At 52.3% G+C, this 23,649-nt stretch overlaps 4 protein-coding genes and 1 pseudogene across 4 annotated transcripts; 2 read left to right on the forward strand and 3 right to left on the reverse strand.

Annotated features, from left to right (window-relative positions):
* LOC147597799 (feather keratin Cos1-2) lies at window positions 1-306 on the reverse strand. Its single transcript, XM_086766656.1, has one exon. The coding sequence runs from the start codon at window positions 304-306 to the stop codon at window positions 1-3; it is 306 nt and encodes a 101-aa protein (XP_086622782.1).
* A 1,962-nt stretch (window positions 307-2,268) lies between these two features.
* LOC147597800 (feather keratin Cos1-1/Cos1-3/Cos2-1 pseudogene) lies at window positions 2,269-2,577 on the forward strand (annotated as a pseudogene).
* A 6,244-nt stretch (window positions 2,578-8,821) lies between these two features.
* On the reverse strand, window positions 8,822-9,127 carry LOC147597801 (feather keratin Cos1-1/Cos1-3/Cos2-1). Its single transcript, XM_086766659.1, has one exon. It carries the CDS (start codon window positions 9,125-9,127, stop codon window positions 8,822-8,824), a length of 306 nt encoding a protein of 101 aa, XP_086622785.1.
* A 1,962-nt stretch (window positions 9,128-11,089) lies between these two features.
* On the forward strand, window positions 11,090-11,395 carry LOC147597802 (feather keratin Cos1-1/Cos1-3/Cos2-1). Its single transcript, XM_086766674.1, has one exon. It carries the CDS (start codon window positions 11,090-11,092, stop codon window positions 11,393-11,395), a length of 306 nt encoding a protein of 101 aa, XP_086622800.1.
* An 11,170-nt stretch (window positions 11,396-22,565) lies between these two features.
* On the reverse strand, window positions 22,566-23,385 carry LOC147597803 (feather beta keratin-like). The gene is made up of 2 exons (XM_086766443.1): window positions 23,320-23,385; window positions 22,566-22,892 (listed from the first exon to the last, which is right to left on the reverse strand). The coding sequence occupies exons 1-2, from the start codon at window positions 23,383-23,385 to the stop codon at window positions 22,566-22,568; spliced, it is 393 nt and encodes a 130-aa protein (XP_086622569.1).
* Between the last annotated feature and the right edge of the window lie 264 nt (window positions 23,386-23,649).

The raw sequence follows: 23,649 nt of genomic DNA on the forward strand, positions 1-23,649 counted from the left end.
CTAGCAGGGTCGACATCTGCTGCCACAGTAGCGGCTGGTGATGCAGGAGAGGTCACAGCAGCCAGAGTTGATGGGGACTCCGTCACAGCTGAGGATGCTGCCAACAGCAGCGGAGGTGGAGGAGCCCACAACGGTGTTCTGCGGGAAGGAGCTGAGGATGGGGCCGGGCAGGGTCACCACCACGGGGGAGGGCTGGATGACAATGGTGGAGTTCTGGCACTGCCTGACACAGGGCTCATTGCAGCTGTTGGCCAGCGGGGTGGGGCCGCAGGGCTGGCATGGCAGGCACGGGTTGCAGCAGGACATGTCTGTGGTCCAGAGGTGCACCTGGGAGAGAGGGCAGGGGAAAGTAGAGCACAGGGACACACGCAGAGCAGCACTGCAAGCTACCACAGTGGAGCTAAAGCATCTCCTGGTCCAGCACACGCTGCCCAGCTCAAAGCCCAAGAGCCACCTCTACTGAGGCCCAGCCTCTCGCTGCAGAAGGCCTTCTCTCCCTTTCCCCGTCCTGTGAGGAGCAGCTCCCAGTTCCAGCCTAGGACAGCCTATTTCAGCTGAGACATACATCAAGGAAAGACCTGGTCTTGAAAGAAGAGGGGCAGAGTCTTCACACTCACCTGGTTCCCAGGGAGAAGGAGTGGAGAGAAGTGGATGAGAGAGCAGAGAGCTGGGCTGCCTTTTATAGCAGCCCTGCGCTGCCCCGGGCCCACGGGCACCCTCCGTGGAAGTCATAATTTTCTGACAAGCTCATGTCAAATGCAAAACATCCCAGCTAATGACATGGGCTGTGTCCTGGTTCCTTCTGCATCAAGAGGGACTCTTACACACCTGCTGAGGAAGCAGCAGCATGGATTTAGCCACTTGTCCTCAATCAATGTTCAACATCCACAGACACAGTTGCTGGGCCGTCACCCTCCCTTTTTGGTGGGGGCTGTAGAAGTCCTGGTACTTGAGCACCAAAGGAGTTTCACTCAAAGCTTTCTTAGTCGCCCACTGCCACCCAGAGAGTCTCTCCTACATCTCACAGCAGAGCAACATCTGCGCCCCAACCCTTCCCTTCAATACCAGCTTGGTGCAAGGACTGGGCCTTGGCTCACTTCAGCACCAGGCTGATGGTCTGCAGAAGTGCATCTGGCATTGGCCTGGACGTGAGGAGCCTGTGTCCCAACCCAGTCACAGGAAAAACTGCATCATGAGGGGATGCGTTCAGGGATGTCGGCCTGCATGGGTGGGTAGGCTTTTTTGGCATCTTCCCTCTGCGGAACAGGACCCGAGTCTCCCAGGGAAGGATCGAGCCACAGACATACTCGCGCTGTTGCCTGAGGACCCACAGAGACTGCACAGAGAGGGGATGAGGGCAATGAGCGGAGCAAAATTGTCCTGAGAGCGCTGCCAGTGTTTCAGAAAGGTCAAAGGTCAAAGACACCAGCAGAAGCCCACCTGCACGCAGCAATGAGCGACCATCTGAGAGAGATGAGGGCAGCGAGAGAAAAGGATGTGGCGTGTCCTCTCACACGGCAGTCCTTGGGCATCTGCATGAGAAGCAGCAGAGCACTGCCCATTTGGTGTCAACTTGGCCACAAAGAAGCCCACAGGAACGACTGAGGTGCACATCTATAGCCTGCACGAGATCCCCCCAGCACTTGAGCTGAGTCTTGTGCCTGCACTGATGTGTTTCTGCCCCAGAAATCCTCAAAGCTCTCAGCCCAGCAGTTACAGAAGCCTTCCTATGGGAAAGCACATGGCATAAGCCAGGAAATGAGAAGGCCTCAGGGCAGGAAACCAGGACACAGCCCGTATCATTACCTGGGAAGTTTTCCATTTGACATGAGCTTGTCAGAAAATTATGACTTCCACGGAGGGTGCCTGTGGGCCTGGGGCAGTGCAGGGCTGCTATAAAAGGCAGCCCAGCTCTCTGCTCTCTCATCCACTTCTCTCCACTCCTTCTCCCTGGGAACCGGGTGAGTGCAAAGCTGCTTCTCCTCCTCCTTCAAGACCAGCACTTTTTTGAGTGTGTGTTTCAGCTGCAATGGGCGGTCCTAGCTGAGGGCTGAGACCTGCTTCTCAGGAGAGAGGGAAAGAGAGAGGTTTTCCTCAGAGAGGTGCTGGCCTTGGTAGAGGTGGCTCTTGGGCTTTGAGCTGGGCAGCGTGTGCTGGACCAGGAGATGCCTTAGCTCCACTGTGGTAGCTTGCAGTGCTGCTCTGCGTGTGTCCCTGTGCTCTACTTTCCCCTGCCCTCTCTCCCAGGTGCACCTCTGGACCACAGACATGTCCTGCTGCAACCCGTGCCTGCCATGCCAGCCCTGCGGCCCCACCCCGCTGGCCAACAGCTGCAATGAGCCCTGTGTCAGGCAGTGCCAGAACTCCACCGTCGTCATTGAGCCCTCCCCCGTGGTGGTGACCCTGCCCGGCCCCATCCTCAGCTCCTTCCCGCAGAACACCGTTGTGGGCTCCTCCACCTCCGCTGCTGTTGGCAGCATCCTCAGCTGTGACGGAGTCCCCATCAACTCTGGCTGCTGTGACCTCTCCTGCATCACCAGCCGCTACTGTGGAAGCAGAAGGTGCCTCCCTTGCTAAAGCCACTCTTCACAGACCAGACTAGGACCTCCAGGATCACAGAAGATGATGCCAGACTGAACCATGGAGATCATGGCCGTTGCTTTGAGAGGAGCTGAGCGTAACCTCCTATTCCTGCCAAGGCTGTCAGCCCTTTTGAAATGGCCAGCCTGGGCTCTCTCAAAACATGGCCCATGTCTCTCTTTCCCTTCCCGCACTCTCTCCTTTCCCTCCTTTTCCTTTGTTGTTTTCCACTCCCCTGGGCCATGAGGCCCACCACAGCCTCCTTAGTGGGGTCCGTCTGCCCCTCTCCTTCTGTGGGGCAGTCCAAAGTGTACCCAGCAGAAACTATGCCTTGATCAAGGGGCACTAACCCTGGGCTGCCCACGGTGATCTCTTCTCCGACCACTCCTTAGAGACATCTTGTTTTCCTCTTTACACTCATTAAACTCTGCTGCATCCCAGACTCTGCCTCTGTGTGCTCAGTGCCTCTCCACACGCTCTCGGAAGCTGTCCAGGGAGGAAGAAGATACACTGGGAGGGAAGAAACGGGTGAGCGAGTGGACCCTTTCTCATTCTTACAGGATTGGGAAGGCAGGACACACTGGTTTTGAGCTTCCTTTGGTCACTGTCCCTCTGAGCTGAGGACCACTTCACAGGCCGCGACCATCAGCTCTTCCCTTGCTGCATCTCTGCTCAGAAGTATTCTCCTTGGCCTCACAGCATGCCCTACACATGGTGATCCCAACTTATGCTGTCTTCTTGGGAGGACCCCAGTGCTGCAGGAGCTGCTGGGAGCTCAGCAGCCCCACAAGCGCTCCAGATTGTTCTGCCTGCTCTGGATGGAGACTCAGTCAGCCACAAGAAGAAAAGTAGGGGATGTTAGGAGAAATCACCTTGGCTAGAGCCCACAGCGTATTCCTCCTGCTCGCCTTCCCATCTGTCTCCAAAACGTGGGAGCATGGCATGCATCTTAGAGCAAGGAGAACTAGGACAAGTCCCCTGCTCTTCCATCACACCATACATTGCCCTGGGCAGCCCAGCACACAGATTTGCAGGGCTGACGTGTCTCACAGACTGCACCTGCCCAGCTCCCACCAGACCCCGCAGCTCCTGGACACAAAGGTTATTTGCATGGCAATGACTTCGCTCTTCGTGTCAACATTTAGGTACACTCTTCAGTGAGACTTGAAAAAACGTCTTCTCAGATCTTGGCCTTGAGCGCCAGCTCATGCCCCAAACCCTGGCATTCCATGGGTGTCTGTGGTCTCCTGGGTGCAGAAAAGGAACTGCTGAAGGCACTGCTTGGCTCACAATAACTCCTCAGGCACACAGCACCCTAGGGGCTATGTGAGCTTCCCCTCACGCTCTTCCTGCCCACAGTTTGCAGCACAGACGTCATGTTTCTCTGTCTCACTGGGTGCTGGGGACCTTTGGAGGTACAAGACAGGCACCAGGCCAAGCACAGCACAAACGCTGGCGGTGACTCTACCCGTGCTCAGCTTCCCTGGCTCCCTGAGTGCGCTGTGGCAGGACCAGAGCAAGTTCTGCTCACACCACCACTGCTCCTCACTTCCAGGCCAGCTCTTCCTGGCACTGCAGTCCCTACTCATTGCAGATCTCTTTTCCAACAGACCCTGGCACCATTGCCAACCACATGGGCACACGGAAGGGCAGGGCTGTGCCCCTCACAGTCAGACACCTCTCCCTACACGCGGCTCTGCAAGGAACAGGACCAGGCTGGACAGTTACATGGGAAGGACCAGTACTGCTTCTAAGACCAGGAAGGAACAGCCCCAGCATGGCTTCAAGGCTCTGCTGTGCTCTGAGTCAAGGCAACGGACCCTGGGATGCACCCCTTCAACAGGCCACAGAGCTGTCCCCTAGAAAACCGAGATAAGCCGTAGACTCCTCTGGGGACAGGTATCTGCCACCACAGACAGAAGTCTCTGACGGACCTGCTGCTTCACCCTCTGGGAGCTCTCCTTTCTCTTGGCTGTGACAAAAGCCTTCTAGAGAAGAAGTTCAAATGCAATTTGCTATATGGTCCCTGCTGTTCCCTCTCTGGAGTGGCTCCAGGAGCGTTTATCTTCTCCATGTATGGTCTAACCCTGGTGAGGAATGGCCTCCTCATTGTCACCGTGTGGAGCAATCAGCACCCGCAGACCTTGCTGTAATTCTTCTTCCTCGCCAGTCACTCTTCCCCACCTTCCTGGCTATCACTGACTTTGCAATCCTCTCAGTGATGTCCTTTAATTGTGATGTCACCGTACGCACACTGCTCCATGGCACCACTCTCGCACTTCACTCCTGAATTCTCTACCTCTGTCCCCCTGGCAGCACAGGGCGAGAGGGAACGGGGGTGACAATCCATTCATTACACATAGTTTCTACAACTCCTTTGACGCGCGGATCAACCTCTACAACTCGGAAAGAGTTATAAAGCAGGCATGTTTATTCGACGCCGGGAGCGTGGGGGATCGCTCCTCCAAAAGCACGCACGCCGACAGCACATTTTACCAGAAATTTATACGGTGCAGGTATACATATTCATAGAATTGCACAATACAGACATACATAAGCGTGAGTGAGGCGGGGTTATTAACAAAAACCCACTTGCGTTAGCATTTCAGATCTGTCTTTGGTGGTCGTTTACTTCTTCAGGGGTCTGATCTTCCTCTAGGTGAACTTTAGTCATTCACCCACGCTGGTGATTTCAGCAGTTTCCCGACTTGTGACCGAATTTGTGGTGGAACTAACATTCCGTCCTTTGCTAGACATATTAGTCCTTGACGAATACCAGTTTCTTGACAAATACCAGTCCCTGATAAGCTTAAGGCAAACAGGATTGCTAGGCATTCTCTAGCAGACAGTTAGTCTCCTAAATCAAGCAATATGCAGACAGTTAATTCCCTGTATCACCTTCGTCCTCACCCTCTTCCTCTGCTGCACTGTGGGTTCCCACCCGGGGGAGACAGTCCTCCACAAACTTTGCCAATGTGGATTCTTCCCGTGGGCTGCAGTGCTTCAAAAAATGCTCCGGCCGGAGTCCTTTCCACAGGGCGCAGTCGTTCAGGAATGGGACGCTCCAGGCCACAGGCCTTGCTCCGTGGCCAGGAAACCTCCTCCAGGGTGGGCTCCCCTCTGTGGGAACCTAGTTCCTGCCAGGAACCTACTCCAGTGTGGGCTCTCCACAGGGTCACAGATTCCTTCAGGGAGCATCCACCTGCTCCTACGTTGGGGCTACGGGGTGGATATCTGTGCTATGCCTGACTCGGTGCCTATACTTTACCACTGTGTCCTTAGAGCAAAACTGATGCTTTATCCATGGGGCTGCCCGTGGGGGTCACGCGCACAGTGAACAGAAACTGGAGATGCCTGGGTACTGGCAGCTGACCCCAGGGACTGGACAGAATGTCTGATTAGGAGAAGGCGAAACACTCATTTCTGGGCACAGCAAGAAGATGCCCAGAGGCCAGTGAGATGGAGAAAGATGGTGTCTCTGTCCCAAAGACAGGCCAGGAGGACCATGAGTGGAACCTCACCCAGTACATGAGGTGTTGCGTGCCTGCGCCATTATTTCAGTTTCATAGAACCATAGAATGGTTAGGGTTGGAATGGACCTTCAAAGGTCCTCTGGTCCAACCCCCCTGCAAGGAGCAGGGACATCCCTGACTAGATCAGTTTGCGCAGAGCCTCATCCAACCTGACCTTAAATGATTCCAGGGATGGGGCATCCACCACCTCTCTCGGCAACACCTGTTCCAGTGTTCTGCAACCCTCATTGTATAAGATGTTTTTCTAATAGCTCATCTAAATCTACCTCCCTCTATTTTAAAACCGTTACCCATTGTCCTATCACAACAGGCCCTGCTGATCATCCTCGTGGCCCACCTCTGGACCCTCTGCAACTGGTCCATGTCCTTCTTATGTTGGGGACTCCAGAACTGGACGCAGTACTCCAGGTGGGGGCTCACCTGAGAGGAGCAGAAGGGCAGAATCACCTCCCTCCACCTGCTGGCCACACTCCTCTTGTTGCAACCCAGGAAGTGGTTGGCCGCCTGGGCCGCAAGGGCGCATTGTCTGCTCATGTTGAGCTTCTTGTCCAATCAGTTTTGAGGCAATCAGTGCCTTCAGGAGTGCCTTGTCTTCACCCAGGAGACCAGTTACCCAAGGGATACCAGGCTGTAGAGCATCAGCTGGGGCTGAAGGCCAAGCTCTCAAAAGACATTTTCAAGTCTCATTGAAAGCATCCCTAAATGTATTCATAGTATTACATGGACATGGGTTTGATAGATGGACCACTCGGTGGGTAAGGAGTTGGCTGGATGGCCGCACTCAGAGAGTGGTGGTCAATGGCTCAATGTCCATGTGGAGACCGGTCACGAGTGGCGTCCCTCAGGGGTCCGTGCTGGGCCCGGCCCTGTTCAACATCTTTGTCGGCGACATGGACAGTGGGATAGAGTGCACCCTCAGCAAGTTCGCCGATGACACCAAGTTGTGTGGTGCCGTCGACACGCTGGAAGGGAGGGATGCCATCCAGAGGGACCTTGACAGGCTGGAGAGGTGGGCCCGTGCCAACCTCATGAAGTTCAAGCAGGCCAAGTGCAAGGTCCTGCACCTGGGTCATGGCAGTCCCAGGCACAAATACAGGCTGGGCGGGGAATGGATTGAGAGCAGCCCTGAGGAGAAGGACTTGGGAGTGCTGGTGGATGAGAAGCTTGACATGAGCAGGCAATGCGCCCTTGCGGCCCAGAAGGCCAACCGCATCCTGGGCTGCATCAAGAGGAGCGTGGCCAGCAGGTCGAGGGAGGTGATTCTCCCCCTCTACTCTGCCCTGGTGAGACCCCACCTGGAGTACTGTGTCCAGTTCTGGAGCCCCCAACACAAGAATGACATGGACCAGTTGGAGAAGGTCCAGAGGAGGGCCAGGAAGACGATAAAAGGGCTGGAGCACCTCTCTTATGAGGACAGGCTGAGAGAGTTGAGGCTGTTCAGCCTGGAGAAGAGGAGGCTCCGGGGAGACCTGATAGCGGTCTTCCAGTACCTCAAGGGGGCCTACAAGAAGGATGGGGAAAGGCTGTTTAGTAGGGCCTGTTGCGATAGGACGAGGGGTAATGGTTTTAAAATAGAGGGGGGTAGATTTAGATTAGAAATTAGGAAAAAAATTTTTACGATGCGAGTTATAGAACACTGGAACAGGTTGCCCAGAAAGGTGGTGGAGGCCCCATCTCTGGAAACGTTCAAGGCCAGGCTGGATGAGGCTCTGAGCAACCTGATCTAGTCAGGGATGTCCCTGCTCCTTGCAGGGGGGTTGGACTAGATGACCTTTGAAGGTCCCTTCCAACCCTAACCATTCTATCATTCTATCATTCTATGATTCTATTCATAGTGAAGCCACGGGTCATTTGGTCAGGGGAGATGGAGACCTCAAACAAGGCATTGAAAGGCAGTGGTCACAGGCCCACAGAGAGCCCAAGTGGCTGTGGGGATGTTCTGAGGACTGCTGCCCTGTGCTCAATCACCATCCGCCTGTGAACAGTGGGGTGGTGGCTAGAAAGTGGGACTTGAGGCTCCGGGTGCTCTCCTGGAGCTGCACTGGCCCATGGAGCTGTTGGGTTGCAGGGCGTGGGGACTCTTGGCGTAGCGTGAGTGTGGCTGACAGCAACCCGAGCTGGAGGGGAGGGGAAGGGAAGGCAGAGATGAGGCTGTGGGCTGTGCCCAGGCATTATTGTCTCCCAGTCCCCGCTCCTGCCACCCTTGGCAGCCATCTCAGTGATGGCTAATGGCTGTGGAGTAGCCAGGGATGTCTTCCTCCACTCCACGGAAAAGGGCACAAGTCAAAATCCACTGCAGGAAGTCTCACCGTCCCCTTCCTCCACCTTCACCCCTGAGCAGACTGGAACAGTTGCCGCAGAAGGAAAGAGTTCTCAGAGGCCCAGGCTTGGATGCAGCAGAACTTTATTGAGTCTCAAGAAGAAAAGGATGTGTTTGACAGGGAGCCCTGGGGGCAGCCACTACGATGCGATGCAGCTCCTGCAAGGTGTCATCTGCCCGCCTTTCTGCAAAAGGGAGGCCAAGAGGTCCCTGCAGGGCTGGCATTGGGAGACAGCAACAGGAAAGGCAAAGAGGAGAGAGAAGAGAGTGGAAGAGGGAAAGAATAGCTCAAAGCTCTAAGTACAATACTGCAAAGCTCTATTTCCTGTCCAGCACCATGTTCTGAGGTCTTGGGAGGTTCTTGCCCAGGGATGTTGGCAGCAGCTCTCTAGCAGGGTCGACATCTGCTGCCACAGTAGCGGCTGGTGATGCAGGAGAGGTCACAGCAGCCAGAGTTGATGGGGACTCCGTCACAGCTGAGGATGCTGCCAACAGCAGCGGAGGTGGAGGAGCCCACAACGGTGTTCTGCGGGAAGGAGCTGAGGATGGGGCCGGGCAGGGTCACCACCACGGGGGAGGGCTCAATGACGACGGTGGAGTTCTGGCACTGCCTGACACAGGGCTCATTGCAGCTGTTGGCCAGCGGGGTGGGGCCGCAGGGCTGGCATGGCAGGCACGGGTTGCAGCAGGACATGTCTGTGGTCCCGAGGTGCACCTGGGAGAGAGGGCAGGGGAAAGTAGAGCACAGGGACACACGCAGAGCAGCACTGCAAGCTACCACAGTGGAGCTAAGGCATCTCCTGGTCCAGCACACGCTGCCCAGCTCAAAGCCCAAGAGCCACCTCTACCAAGGCCAGCACCTCTCTGAGGAACACCTCTCTCTTTCCCTCTCTCCTGAGAAGCAGGTCTCAGCCCTCAGCTAGGACCGCCCATTGCAGCTGAAACACACACTCAAAAAAGTGCTGGTCTTGAAGGAGGAGGAGAAGCAGCTTTGCACTCACCCGGTTCCCAGGGAGAAGGAGTGGAGAGAAGTGGATGAGAGAGCAGAGAGCTGGGCTGCCTTTTATAGCAGCCCTGCACTGCCCCAGGCCCACAGGCACCCTCCGTGGAAGTCATAATTTTCTGACAAGCTCATGTCAAATGGAAAACTTCCCAGGTAATGATACGGGCTGTGTCCTGGTTTCCTGCCCTGAGGCCTTCTCATTTCCTGGCTTATGCCATGTGCTTTCCCATAGGAAGGCTTCTGTAACTGCTGGGCTGAGAGCTTTGAGGATTTCTGGGGCAGAAACACATCAGTGCAGGCACAAGACTCAGCTCAAGTGCTGGGGGGATTTCATGCAGGCTATAGATGTGCACCTCAGTCGTTCCTGTGGGCTTCTTTGTGGCCAAGTTGACACCAAATGGGCAGTGCTCTGCTGCTTCTCATGCAGATGCCCAAGGACTGCCGTGTGAGAGGACACGCCACATCCTTTTCTCTCGCTGCCCTCATCTCTCTCAGATGGTCGCTCATTGCTGCGTGCAGGTGGGCTTCTGCTGGTGTCTTTGACCTTTGACCTTTCTGAAACACTGGCAGCGCTCTCAGGACAATTTTGCTGCGCTCATTGCCCTCATCCCCTCTCTGTGCAGTCTCTGTGGGTCCTCAGGCAACAGCGCAAGTATGTCTGTGGCTCGATCCTTCCCTGGGAGACTCGGGTCCTGTTCCGCAGAGGGAAGATGCCAAAAAAGCCTACCCACCCATGCAGGCCGACATCCCTGAACGCATCCCCTCATGATGCAGTTTTTCCTGTGACTGGGATGGGACACAGGCTCCTCACGTCCAGGCCAATGCCAGATGCACTTCTGCAGACCATCAGCCTGGTGCTGAAGTGAGCCAAGGCCCAGTCCTTGCACCAAGCTGGTATTGAAGGGAAGGGTTGGGGCGCAGATGTTGCTCTGCTGTGAGATGTAGGAGAGACTCTCTGGGTGGCAGTGGGCGACTAAGAAAGCTTTGAGTGAAACTCCTTTGGTGCTCAAGTACCAGGACTTCTACAGCCCCCACCAAAAAGGGAGGGTGACGGCCCAGCAACTGTGTCTGTGGATGTTGAACATTGATTGAGGACAAGTGGCTAAATCCATGCTGCTGCTTCCTCAGCAGGTGTGTAAGAGTCCCTCTTGATGCAGAAGGAACCAGGAGACAGCCCACGTCATTAGCTGGGATGTTTTGCATTTGACATGAGCTTGTCAGAAAATTATGACTTCCACGGAGGGTGCCCGTGGGCCCGGGGCAGCGCAGGGCTGCTATAAAAGGCAGCCCAGCTCTCTGCTCTCTCATCCACTTCTCTCCACTCCTTCTCCCTGGGAACCAGGTGAGTGTGAAGACTCTGCCCCTCTTCTTTCAAGACCAGGTCTTTCCTTGATGTATGTCTCAGCTGAAATAGGCTGTCCTAGGCTGGAACTGGGAGCTGCTCCTCACAGGACGGGGAAAGGGAGAGAAGGCCTTCTGCAGCGAGAGGCTGGGCCTCAGTAGAGGTGGCTCTTGGGCTTTGAGCTGGGCAGCGTGTGCTGGACCAGGAGATGCCTTAGCTCCACTGTGGTAGCTTGCAGTGCTGCTCTGCGTGTGTCCCTGTGCTCTACTTTCCCCTGCTCTCTCTCCCAGGTGCACCTCTGGACCACAGACATGTCCTGCTGCAACCCGTGCCTGCCATGCCAGCCCTGCGGCCCCACCCCGCTGGCCAACAGCTGCAATGAGCCCTGTGTCAGGCAGTGCCAGAACTCCACCGTCGTCATTGAGCCCTCCCCCGTGGTGGTGACCCTGCCCGGCCCCATCCTCAGCTCCTTCCCGCAGAACACCGTTGTGGGCTCCTCCACCTCCGCTGCTGTTGGCAGCATCCTCAGCTGTGACGGAGTCCCCATCAACTCTGGCTGCTGTGACCTCTCCTGCATCACCAGCCGCTACTGTGGCAGCAGATGTCGACCCTGCTAGAGAGCTGCTGCCAACATCCCTGGGCAAGAACCTCCCAAGACCTCAGAACATGGTGCTGGACAGGAAATAGAGCTTTGCAGTATTGTACTTAGAGCTTTGAGCTATTCTTTCCCTCTTCCACTCTCTTCTCTCTCCTCTTTGCCTTTCCTGTTGCTGTCTCCCAATGCCAGCCCTGCAGGGACCTCTTGGCCTCCCTTTTGCAGAAAGGCGGGCAGATGACACCTTGCAGGAGCTGCATCGCATCGTAGTGGCTGCCCCCAGTGTTCCCTGTCAAACACATCCTTTTCTTCTTGAGACTCAATAAAGTTCTGCTGCATCCAAGCCTGGGCCTGATCTGGTTGGGGATGTCCCTGCTCCTTGCAGGGTGGTTGGACTAGATGACCTTTGAAGGTCCCTTCCAACCCTAACCATTCTATGATTCTATGATTCTATGATTTACTAAAATAGCAAAGGAGAACTACAAAAAAACCAGAATATAAGGATATTAATATATACAAAATGAACAATGCATGATTTCTTACTACCTGATGTCTGAATGAGCAATAGGGAGGGCTGTGAACCTGAAAAGCAGAGGCCAAAGTGCTTCAGTCCCCATGATTCCCTCCAGGCCAAAGATCCGGCCAAAGATCCATCTCTGCTGAAACCAGGACAAGTGTATTTATCAACATTCTTCGCATACAAAATTCAAAACACCCTAGCCACTGAGAGAAAAATTAACTCCATCCCTGTCGAAAACAGAACAATGACCTTCTTACTCCTTTTCCAGCCAGGCTTTCCATGTTCACGGTCATCACATTTGGAGCCTGATGGTGGGAAATAGAGACTACGATAGGAGAGAGAATTTCCTTCCCTGTCTGCAGGTGAGACCTCAGCTCCCTGTTCTGCCTCTTACCTCCCTGGCTCCCTCATACTCATGAGTCCATTTTACCTTACACCTCCTTCACCTCCTCAAAGATCTCAGGCATTGAATTTGGGTTGCAGAGAAGGATCTGGAGGGAGGAGCTCATCCTGTTCTTTACTATCCCCAGGAAGTCAGGGGATGGTGTCTCTGGTCCCTCAGTTCTCTGATTGGTGTGCCCGCCATCTCCAGATGCCGTGTCTGCTCCCAGGCTAGGGATGTATCTGTGCACACTTGCTCTTGCTGGGGACTCTCCAGGCAGGCTTCTACCTTCCCTTCCTCTGCTGGCAGAGGGATTTTAGCCTTTTCCCTCTTCTCCTTCATTTGCTTCTGTCTCCTGGACTGGAGGAAGGGGAGAGTTAAATTCTCAACTGTCAGCACTCCTGCTTCTTAGTGAACACGACTGCAAGCACAGAGGCTGTTTCTCAGATAACATCCAGCAGGGACACTGCAGCAGTAATGGGGAAATGTGGACTGCACCTTGCCCTCATGGAACATCTGCATCAGACCACAGTTTAACTCCAGGTTTCAGTTGGACTCCTTTCCTCATTTTGATCTCAGCCATTTATATCACAAGTGAACAGAAGGAATTGCACAGACACGTACACACAGACACACGAGAAACCATACTGACATCCACATACTCAAAGCGTGCACACACGTGTGTGCGGTCACAAATATGCATGTACACAAATGTATATTTGTGCACATGCAATATGCATGTATATTCGTACACATATAGAAGTGGAAGCACACACAAGTGCCTGTAGAAATACAAACATTTCCTCATATGTGAGCAAATATGAAAAAAACATGTGTATGCACACCCAGTTACAGAAGAACCCCCATGTCCACATACACATTCACTCCCCAGGCTTGTCATCATGTCAATGTTCACATGTGCTTATTTGCACACTCACACTTGCATGTAGATATATATGCATGCTTGTGTACACAGATACATATGTGCACATATGCACACACATATGCCCACATACATACACACATGCACACTGACACCACACACATTTACTTGCGCACCTGCAAAAATGTCCTTGTAGACCAGCACACGCACATACGCACACAGAAATGCACTTCTTGACACACACACTGGCAGACACTGGTTCTCATGTGTGCATTTGCAAATGACCGTGCAAATGCAAGTACACAGAAACAAACACACCCTCAGGCACAGACAGATATGTGTGCACATGAGGAGGCACAGCCTCTCCCCACACACACTGAGAACCAGGACTCCATGACCCAGCTCTCTGCCTCTGTGCCCCAACCACTTTCAGCAAGTCCTTGGAAGCCCAGTGCTGAGAAGGCAAATCAGGCACCAGCCATCCCTGCTGGATTTAACGGCAGCAGAGGGCTGTTGTGGGTTGGACAGGAGTTGTTCAATCAATTGTGTTCTTATTACAGGAAAGTCAGAAGGTGCATTGGGGTTCAGGCCACTGGGTCTTGTTTGAACATTCAGCCTGTCCACGTGCAAAGTCTGTGCATGAGAAACAAAGTCAGGGCTATAGAAAACCCCTATTGCTGCAGCTTCAGCTTTTCCCACCTAAAAAGTCAAAATAATCCCAATGTTTGACAAGCCCGTCCCTGGTGATTGCTGTAGGGTGTTTGTGGAGGTCTGGAATCATTTCAGCTCCAGCGCAGGGAGAGGTGCCGCCCTGACATGCCCACATAGCTGCAGAGGGTTGTGTGTCTGGGCTGAGCCAGATGCCCTGCAGCTGCACAGGCTGAGGCTGGGACAGCAGAGAGGAAGCCGGCCTGATGAAATTGCCTCAAGATAAATACTCTTTCTTCAAAAGCCAAAGAAATATTACTTAAAAGGACTTAAAAGAAAGATGGAGAGAAAAATTTGCCAGGGCCTGTAGTAATAGGGCAAGGGGTAACAGTTTTAAACTGAAGGAGGGTAGATGTAGATTGCACAAAAAGAAGAAACGTTTTATGATTAGGTTGGCAAGACACTGGAACAGGGTCTTGGAGCCAAAGCAGCACAAGCAGCCAGGAATTCTCCATGTGGGTACCTGAAGGGGTGGATGCAGCCTGTCTGTAACACAGGGGGCAAGGTCCTCTGTGCCACCATCTGTGGCCCCCCAGTCCGTGTGCCACTGAGGAAAGCTGTTGAGACATATATGGGGGGTGACTTCTTCGGCCAAGTCCAGGCCCAGGGACTTGGGACACAGGAGTGGATACTCAGCAGAAGTATCCTACTTGCTTCTCTTGATCTTAGGCTTCCTTCAACATCCACTGATGCTTGTTGTTGGAATGGGTCTTATTAGGAAACATGACTGATCCTGTGATTTATTTCCTGGCCAAAATAGCCCAAGGAGGGCTTGTGAGGGAGGTGAGGAATTGGCTTAATCTTTAGGCTGCAATATCAGTCTGTTCAGATACATAGATCTGCCTTTGTTAAGTTATAGAAAGTGGAAAATGAGCCCAGTGAGAAAGCTGATGAAGTGATAAATAGTTGGATATGTAGTCAGGCAAAACTGAAATAGCTTCCTGGCTTTACAGATGATGCACAAAAGTAGTTTTTTCTTCAGTTCCTACCAGAAGTAACCATCCAGGTAGGACACAAGAAACCAGATTTTTTTTTTCTCCAAAGGCTGGAGGCAAGATCAACCAGTTTCTCTGGGGACAGACATCTTTCAGCTTTTTGATGTAGCTTGGATTATGTTGGAGGCAGAGGCTATAGTTCAGACAGCTGGGTAGGTAGGGCATACTTGGTGGCCCATGGCTGAAGGTGAATCAGCAGCGTGCCCTTGTGACAAAGCAGACCTACTGCACTCTGAGATGTCTTAGCAAAAGGATAGCCAGCAGACCCAGGGAAGTGATCCTTCTCTTCTATTTGTCACTTACAAGACCATGCCTGGTGTCCTGTGTTCATTCTGAGGCTCCCTGGTATGTAGGAAAGGTACCTACATGTGGAAGTGAGTCCAACAGAAGCCTCCAAATCAGTCAGAGGTCTTAAAGACATGATTCACTAAGAGATTCTGAGGGAACAGGACCTTAGGAAAAGAAGGCTTATGAGGTCTGAGTTTCTATAGCTATGTGCTCTAAGGATGGTGGAAAAGATGGAGTCAGACTCTTCTCAACGGTGCATAGTGGTAGGATGAGAGACAACAGACACAGTTTGGAACCTAGGAAATTCCATTTAGATAGCAGAAATTGTTGTTGTGCAGGCTCTGGCCTTGGAAATTTTCAAAACTTGTGTGGGCACACCCCTGACCAGCCTGACCTAATGAGATCTGTTCTAAGCAGGGAGTTGGAATGGGTTTTGCAGCTTTCTTTCCGAAAGGGTAGAAGTAAAGAGAGGACAAATGCAGATCCGATTGGTTTTGAGGAAATAGAGAATGGAAAGGCTATGGTCAAGTGGAACAGCTGTTTGTTGTATGGTTTTTTTTTATCAAGAAGCTTTTTAGAAGCTGATTTATGAGGTGGGATGAACAGGGTGGCAGGAAGCTTCATTTATTGCTTTCTGAGTGTGATGGTTTAGCCCAAATCACCACACAGTTTCTCGCTCACTCTCCCCCTCCCCAGGGGGATGGGGGAGAGAATTGGGAAGGAAGGAGAACTCGTGGGTTGAGATGAAGACAATTTACTAAAATAAAAGGGAAAACTACAATAATAACAGAATATAAGGATATCAAAAATATACAAAGTGAACAATATGTGTTTTCTCACCACCCGATGTCCCAATGACCGATACAGCCCGTCCCGAGCAGCGATCACGGAAACAAAACCGAGCAGCAAGCAAAGGAGCAAAAGGGAGCCAGCAAGGTAGGGGGAACGATGCCAGCAAAAACAAGCAGGAAGGATGGATGCCAGGAAGGCAGATACCCACCCTCGCCTGCCCCCACTTCTCTACTGAGCATGACGTTTATGGCATGGAATACTCTCTTTGGCCAGTTTGGATCAATTATGCTGTCTGTCTTTCTCCCAGCTTCCTGCATCTGCAAATTAGCGAGACTTGGAAAGCAGGACGGTGTCCTTGGTCTCATTCACAACAACTGGTATCATCAGGGTGTTTATCAACATTCTTCACACACAAAATCCAAAACATACCAGCTACTGAGAGGAAAAATTAACTCCATCCCTGCCAAAACCAGGACACTGAGATACCTTTTTTTTTGGATAGAGGGAGAAAGTCCACAGTGCATGGGGGACTGAGTGGGACAGTTGGTGTCTGCAGGGTTTGGGGTTGTTGATCGCTGTGTTTGTGGGAGCTGCAGCCTTGGGGTGTGCTGACATTAACCTGGGGCTATACACCATGCAGGTGCTTGGAGAGGCCAACCCAACCATGGTCTTGAGGTATGTGACACAGGAGGCGCAAAGTGTCAGTGAAGGAGAGACTCCCAAGATGTCACACAGGAGGACGTGTCAGAGAGGCTGGTCACCAGGTGTAGACCCTGGTGACTCTTATACCCCTCATCTTGGAATGGCAGAAGGTATTGACTGCAGGAGCAACACATGTCACTGCTGGAGGAGTGAAGACCACAGCAGAGGCATTTCAGGTGTGCTAAGAACAAGCATTTTCTCCTCCCTGTTTCATTCTTTGTTTCCCTTGCAGAGTCATTTCCAGCAGCTCTGGTCTCTTGGGGTTCTTGTTGGGGACCTGTGGGTTTTTTGAGTCTCTCTCGCACCTGCAGGAGAACTGGTCTCAGCATGCACTCGGCTATCTCATCCTCATTGTCTTCCTGATGCAACAACTGGGTAAGCACTGGCTTGGACTGCAGACGTGATTTCTCTTCTCCCCAGGAGATTCTTACCCCTCAACTGTTCTCTGCAGGGAGCTCTCTTGAATAATGGGCAAATGTTGGGAAACATCAGATCACACACATCATTTTGCACCTGCTTTCTCAAGATGCTTTTACTGATGAAAAACAGCTCCTCTCTTGATCATCTTATACCTCTTACCTTCCTTTTCTCTTGCCCACCATCCACCTCTCTCTTCTGACCTGTCTGGGCCCAGTGTTTAACAAACATGTTATTGCAGAAGCTCTTTTCTAACTCAGCAGCACACATTTGCTGATGTGGCAGCCCAAACAAACAGAACTTCTGAAAGCTGATGCAGGAACATGAAAGATCTCTCATCTCACTCACATTCTTAGGATCTCCCAGTCTCTCTCCTGGCTGGCATATGTTGTGCAACATAAGAAGGACATGGACCAGTTGGAGAGGGTCCAGAGAAGGCCATGAAGATGATCAGAGGGCTGGAGCACCTCTCTTATAAGGACAGGCTGAGAGAGTTGGGGCTGTTCAGCCTGGAGAAGAGGAGGCTCTGGGGTCACCTGATAGCGGTCTTCCAGTACCTCAAGGGGGCTACAGGAAAGATGGGGAGAAACTCTTCAGTAGGGCCTGTTGTGACAGGATGAGGGGTAATGGTTTTAAAATAGAGGGAGGTAGATTTAGATTGGATATTAGGAAAGGATTTTTTATAATGAGGTTTGTAGAACACTGGAACAGGTTTCCAAGAGAGCTGGTAGATGCCCCATCCCTGGAAACATTCAAGGCCAGGTTGGATGAGGCTCTGCACAAACTGCAGAGGAGGGGGTTGGACTAGATGACCTTTGAAGGTCCCTTCCAACCCTAACCATTCTATGATTCTATGAGCTCTTCTTGTTGCCATTGTCATCCCTTGCCAGATTCAGTTCCTATTGGGCTTTGGCTTTCCTAACCTAGTCCCTTCATGCTTGAACAGTGTCCCTGTATTCCTTCCAGGTTACCTGTCCTTGCTTCCACCTTCTGTACGCTTCCTTCTCATGTTCTGATCTTACCAGGAGCTCTTTGTTCATACATGCAGACCTCCTGGCATGCTTGCCTGGCTTTCTGCTCACTGGGATGGACTGCTCTTGAGCTTGGAGGAGGTGGTACTTGAATGTTAACCAGATTTCTTAGGCCTTTCTTGCTTCCAAGGCCTTATCCCTCAAGACTTTTCTGAGCAGATCTTTAAAGATACTAAAGTTTGCTGTCCAAAGGACCTGGCCTGTGGGCTTGCTACTTACCCTACTTGCTCCACTCAGGATCCTGAACTCCACCATTTCATGGCTACTGAAGCCGAGGATGTGTTTGATCTTCACATCCCAAACAAGCCCTTCTTTCTTGATGTTTATGAGGTACAGCAGAAAATCTGTCCATACTGAATCCTTGTCTTAGTTCAGCCCTGATCAGGACCAGAATAAGCAGTCTCTCTCTCACTCCCCCCACCCTCCGAGAGAATAGCAGGAGACAATATAAGAAAAAAGGCTCGAGGTTTGAGATAAGAACAGGGAGAAAATCCTTAAAGTTACCATTACGGGCAAAACAGACTCGACTTGGGGAAAACTATTCATTTACTACTAAAACCAGCAGGATAATGAGACAGAGAATGAGATAACCTCCCCCCACCCCTCCCTCTTCCCAAGCTTAACATTATCTCTACTACCTTCCCCCCCGAGCAGCATGGCAGCGGAAGAGGGAATGGGGGTCGCGGTCAGTTCATCACGCGTTGTTTCAAGCGGCTACTTCATTGTCGGGGGAAGAACTCCTTGCATTCCTCCTCTGCTCCAGCGTGGGGTCCCTCCCACAGGCCACAGTCCTTCGTGAAACTGCTCCGGCGTGGGTCATCTCTTCCACGGGGTGCAGTCCCTCTAGAACAGTTGCCCCAGCGGGCCCTCCACGGGCCACAGCCTCCTTCAGGCCTCCACCTGCTCCGGTGTGGGGTCCTCCATGGGCTGCAGGTGAATCTCTGCTTCTCCGTGGACCTCCATGGGCTGCAGGGGGACAACCTGCTCCACCATGGTCACCACCACAGGCTGCAGGGGAATCTTGGCCAGGAGCCGTGTTACTCCTCCCCCTCCTTCTGAACTGACCTTGGCATCTGCAGCCATTCCTCACAACAGGCTGGCAGACGCCTCTCAGGATCCTTTTTACATCTTATTCACTTCTCATCTCCTCTCCACTTCTTGCAGCCGGGCTGGGCCAAGTTGGGCTGCCCGACGGGAGGCCAGAGGGTGAGGCCTGCAAGGCCCATGAGGCCTGCGCCTCCCCCTCTGTGCCTCTGTCCCCGCTCAGCTTCTTCACATCTTCTCTTTTTTTTTTTTTTTTCTGTTTTCCCCTTCTTAAATACGTTATCGCAGAGGCGTTATCACGGGACATTCTGCTACCAATCGGCTCGGCCTTGGCCAGCAGTGGGTCTGCCCTAGGCCCAGCCAAGTCCACTGAACAAAGGGGAGCGACTTCTAGCAGTTTCCTACAGAAGATACCACCTTAGGCCCCCCCTCACTAAACAAAACCACAACAGAGATTCAGTAGAGGCCTACATGAACCTAGTTGATATTGTAGTAAAATAAGGTCAGGAGTACCAAAAATGGCCATAGGAGGACCATGTTATTTTGGAAAATTGGCAATGTTTGCTCCATCTATGACAACATTATGGAATCATACTCGAGCAAGAAGATCGCTAGAAGTGTTGACTCCCCATTGTGATGGCAATTTAACCCTGTTGGGTACAGCTGAGCAGGTAGGATTATTTTTATTTGTTCCTTGGGCAGCAACTTCAAAAACTTTAGCTAACTTAAATAAATTAACTTGTTGGGCACAAAAGCAAATGAATTTAACCTCTAGCATGTTATCAGGATTATTAGAAGACATGGATAGTATGCGTCATGCTATTTTTGCAGAATCTAGCAGCCATTGATTTTTTGTTATTAGCGCATGGACATGGATGTGAAGATTTTGAAGGTATGTGTTGCATGAATGTTTCTGATCACTCTAAGTTGATACGCTATCAATTGGCAGAGTTACGATGCAACATCCATGCAATACAAGTGGAAAGTGGGTTAACAGACTGGTGGAAATCCTTGGGGGTCACAGGCTGGCTAAAAGATTTGATAGTACATGGGTTGGTATTATTGATGGGTTTGCTGTTGACACTGATGATTTTGGGGTGTATTTTAAAATGCTTTGTGAAAGCTATGGAACGTATGATGACAGGGGTCTGGATTGTTCAAAACAAAAAGAGGGATTTGTTGGATAGTTGGAGTATCAAGGGCACTTAGTGAACAATCCAGACCGAATGGAATTGTTATGTTTGTGAGCAGCAGGTCTCAAGGACGTCGCTGAAGCTGCCTGTAAGAAAATAATGAGGCCGCCTGTAAGAAAGTAATGAAGCTTCCTGTGAGAAAGTAAATGAAGCAACCTTGAGAAGAAGGAAAACAGCTGGCATACATGACTGGGGGCTGAACGTGAAGTGGGGTGCAGGTGGAGAGAACCGTGCACATGAATAAAGAGACTTAACGAATCATATTTTAGCTAAGAGCGCGTGCATGATATAGTTAGCCAATTTGTAGAGAGCTTGCGTATGATACAGAATTAGAAGGGCTATATTAACCGGGATGTATCAACAGTAAATCGGCATTTGCTTCATCATATTGGTCGTGTGTAGTGTCTGTGACTTCTGCGTCAGCACAGAAACACTGTTGAGTTTATAAGGCCATCCTCTCTTCTCATCCTTCTGGGGGGTGTGATTCCCAGATAGATGGGATCCTGATAGCTGATGGAATGGGGAGTAGATGTCTGTGAAGAAGAGGGTTGTGCTGCATGTCCTCCTGCCAGAGAGAAGAAGTTTGTCTGACTGTGGGTGGGATGTTTACAGCAGGTGCTGTTCCCAGAGACATTTCAGAAAGGAGAGAAAACCCCTGTGGAAGGAGAGAGGCAGAGACCTGGATCTAGGTGCTTTTGGTTGTTCCTAGTCCTACCTTCTTTCAGACACCACTGAAGGAGAAGGAGCAGAGGAGTGGTTGCAAAAGGGCCTGTCTCCCACCCTGAGACATGTGGGTGCAGGCTCCTGTCTCTGTCTGGGCACTGCATGGCAGGAGAAGTTCACCACTGACACTCCTCCCTGCTGGAATCTAGCTGGGCTGATTGTGATCTCCAGGAGGAGCAAAAAGCAGGAAAACAGCCTGTAGCCTCTTATTGACCGACAGCAGATTGCTTGATCCTTCAGGCTCCTCCATGAACTTTCAGATGTCTCAGGCTCCTTTGGCAAGGAGACCTGGAGCTGAGAGGTAGCACCTGGAGTGACTCCCAAGATATATTTCCACCTGTCAGAAGGGATGAGATTTACACGTTGAGAAAGTTGTCTGTCCCCAACCAATAGCAGGCCATCATTTTGAGCACAGGTTCTCTGAGAGGACCAACAAAACAGTTGAGATCTCTGTACAGGCCTGCAGCTCTCTTGAAAAGTATGCTCAGTACCCTGGCCATGCTGATCTTTCCGTTTCCATTCATGCTCTGCATCAGAGCAGTGTGATCCCCCTCAGAAACACATCGTTTCACTGTCCCCGTTTCTGTGGTGACTACCTGCAGCTGCCACAGGCTCAGCTCCAGTTTCCAGGCTCAGCACAGTCAGCAGCATGGGTGATGCTTCCCTGCTGTGGTCTACGGGCCATGCTGCCTACCTTGGGCAGCGGAGGGCAGAGGAAAGTGGCATACGAGCTGTGGGCCATCCCAAAGGCTGTTCTCAACACTAGCGCACCTGCTCTTCTGCAAAGCAGAGCATCTTGCGCAGCCCCACCCTCTCCCACCACCGCCTCGGCACAGCTCCAACTGCAGCAAGAGGAATGTTCTGTCTCAAGAGCTCATGGGGTGGCTGGCACCTGAGGGCCTCCTGCCTTTGTGGGCATTTGTGGGACACAGAGACACAGCAAGGCAAGGCCTGATGATCCCTTGCAGCAGAGCAGCCGGCTAGGACTTCCTGGGCTGCAAGGGATGGTGCCCAAAAGAGGAGTCCCTGCAGAGTGTCCCAAGCTGCCATCCCTCTGTGAATGGAGAAGGGTCTCCTGGTGCCCTCAGCCCCTTTCACCCCAGAGCAACAGCCTTCTCCTTTGTCAGCCAGGGGAGTGTCCACAGAGGGAAGGACCATATGGAGGCCAGGCTTGAATGCAGCAGAACTTTAATGAGTGAAAAAAAGGGGAAACAAAGTCAGTCTGAGTGGAAGACAGCAGTGCATGGAATCATGGAGGAAGGCAAGAGTCTACTGTTCTTGGCTGTGGTGAAGGTCTTGCATGATGTCCCTCTGCCTGTCCCATAGCGGGAGAGGAGGCAGACTGTCCTCACCAGGCTGGGCTCAGTGGGACCTTCCTGCCATGGGGAACCAAAGCAAGCAAAGAAAATGGAGAGCAAGGTAACGTCGGTCAGCTAGGTTGTATATAAAATGCAGGAGATGGATCCTGTGCCCAGCACCACGTTCTGAGTTCCTCAAGGCGTTTCCCTGGGTCTTTACGACAGGAGGTGTCTTCTGTCATGGTGGCGGCTGGCAAAGCCGGAGAGGTCACAGCAGTCAGAGTTGATGGGCACTCCGTAATGGCTGAGGATGTTGCCAACAGCAGCGGAGGTGGAGGAGCCCACAGCGGTGTTCTGTGGGAAGGAGCTGAGGATGGGTCCGGGCAGGGTCACCACCACGGGAGAGGGCTCGATGACAACGGTGGAGTCCTGGCAGCGCCTGACACAGGGCTCATTGCAGCTGTTGGCCAGCGGGGTGGGGCCACAGTGTCGCAATGGCAGGCAGCGGTCGTGGCAGGACATGTCTCTGGGCTGGAGGTGCACCTGGGAGAGAGAGCAGGGAAGAAACAGAGCACAAGGGCAGATGAGGAGCAACCTGGTTAGCCTGTCACAAAGGACCCAAGGCCACTTCTGAGTGGGGAGATGGAGGCTCAGCCAGGAGACATGCAGTCTTCACGGCCCTTTGAAGAGCAGCCTGGCCCAGGGGCGATCTCTTGTCGTGTATCGACCCAAAGACCCCTCAGCCACATCCCAGCCTCTCTCTAAGCAGACCTTCTCCTGCTTCCCTCTATCCTCAAAAGAAGACTCAAAGCACAGTCCGGGACAGGGCCAATACCAGCTGGGATGGCTCTCAAAGATCCGATCTGACCTTGGCAGAGGAGAAGGAGGCGCTTCAAACTCACCTGATTCCCAAGGAGAAGGAGGCAAGAGAAGTGAGTGAAGGAGCAGGGCTTTGGGCTACCTTTTATACCTGCCCTTCATTGCCGCAGGCCCACGGGCACCCTTGGCAGAGGTAACAATCTTCTGCCAAGCTCATCTTGCATGCAAAGCATCACAGCTAATGGTAGGGGCTGTGCTTTGGTTTCCTGCACTGCTGCCTTCTCATTTCCAGATCTGGGCCATGCCCCTTCCTCTAGGAAGGCTCCTTCTGAGCACTGGCATGACATGCCACAGGCTTTCTAGGACAGGAATGCAGCAGTGCAGGAGGAAGACCCAGCTCAACGGCTGGACGAGTACAAAGTAGGCCAGTGACACCAGCCTGGCTGACTCTGGTGGGGCTGTTTGCAGTATCATTGTCAGG

Source organism: Chlamydotis macqueenii, chromosome 25 (genome assembly GCF_036417535.1).
Source record: "Chlamydotis macqueenii isolate bChlMac1 chromosome 25, bChlMac1.mat, whole genome shotgun sequence".
Taxonomy (NCBI): domain Eukaryota; kingdom Metazoa; phylum Chordata; class Aves; order Otidiformes; family Otididae; genus Chlamydotis; species Chlamydotis macqueenii.

Excerpts from the sequence above, each read along its gene's own strand:
- LOC147597801 (XM_086766659.1), bottom strand. The coding sequence starts at position 9,127 with ATGTCCTGCTGCAACCCGTGCCTGCCATGCCAGCCCTGCGGCCCCACC.
- LOC147597802 (XM_086766674.1), top strand. The coding sequence starts at position 11,090 with ATGTCCTGCTGCAACCCGTGCCTGCCATGCCAGCCCTGCGGCCCCACC.
- LOC147597803 (XM_086766443.1), bottom strand. The coding sequence starts at position 23,385 with ATGAGCTTGGCAGAAGATTGTTACCTCTGCCAAGGGTGCCCGTGGGCC. Across the intron at positions 22,893-23,319 it reads CCTGCGGCAATGAAGGGCAG|GTGCACCTCCAGCCCAGAGA; the intron begins GTATAAAAGGTA and ends TCTCTCTCCCAG.
- LOC147597799 (XM_086766656.1), bottom strand. The coding sequence starts at position 306 with ATGTCCTGCTGCAACCCGTGCCTGCCATGCCAGCCCTGCGGCCCCACC.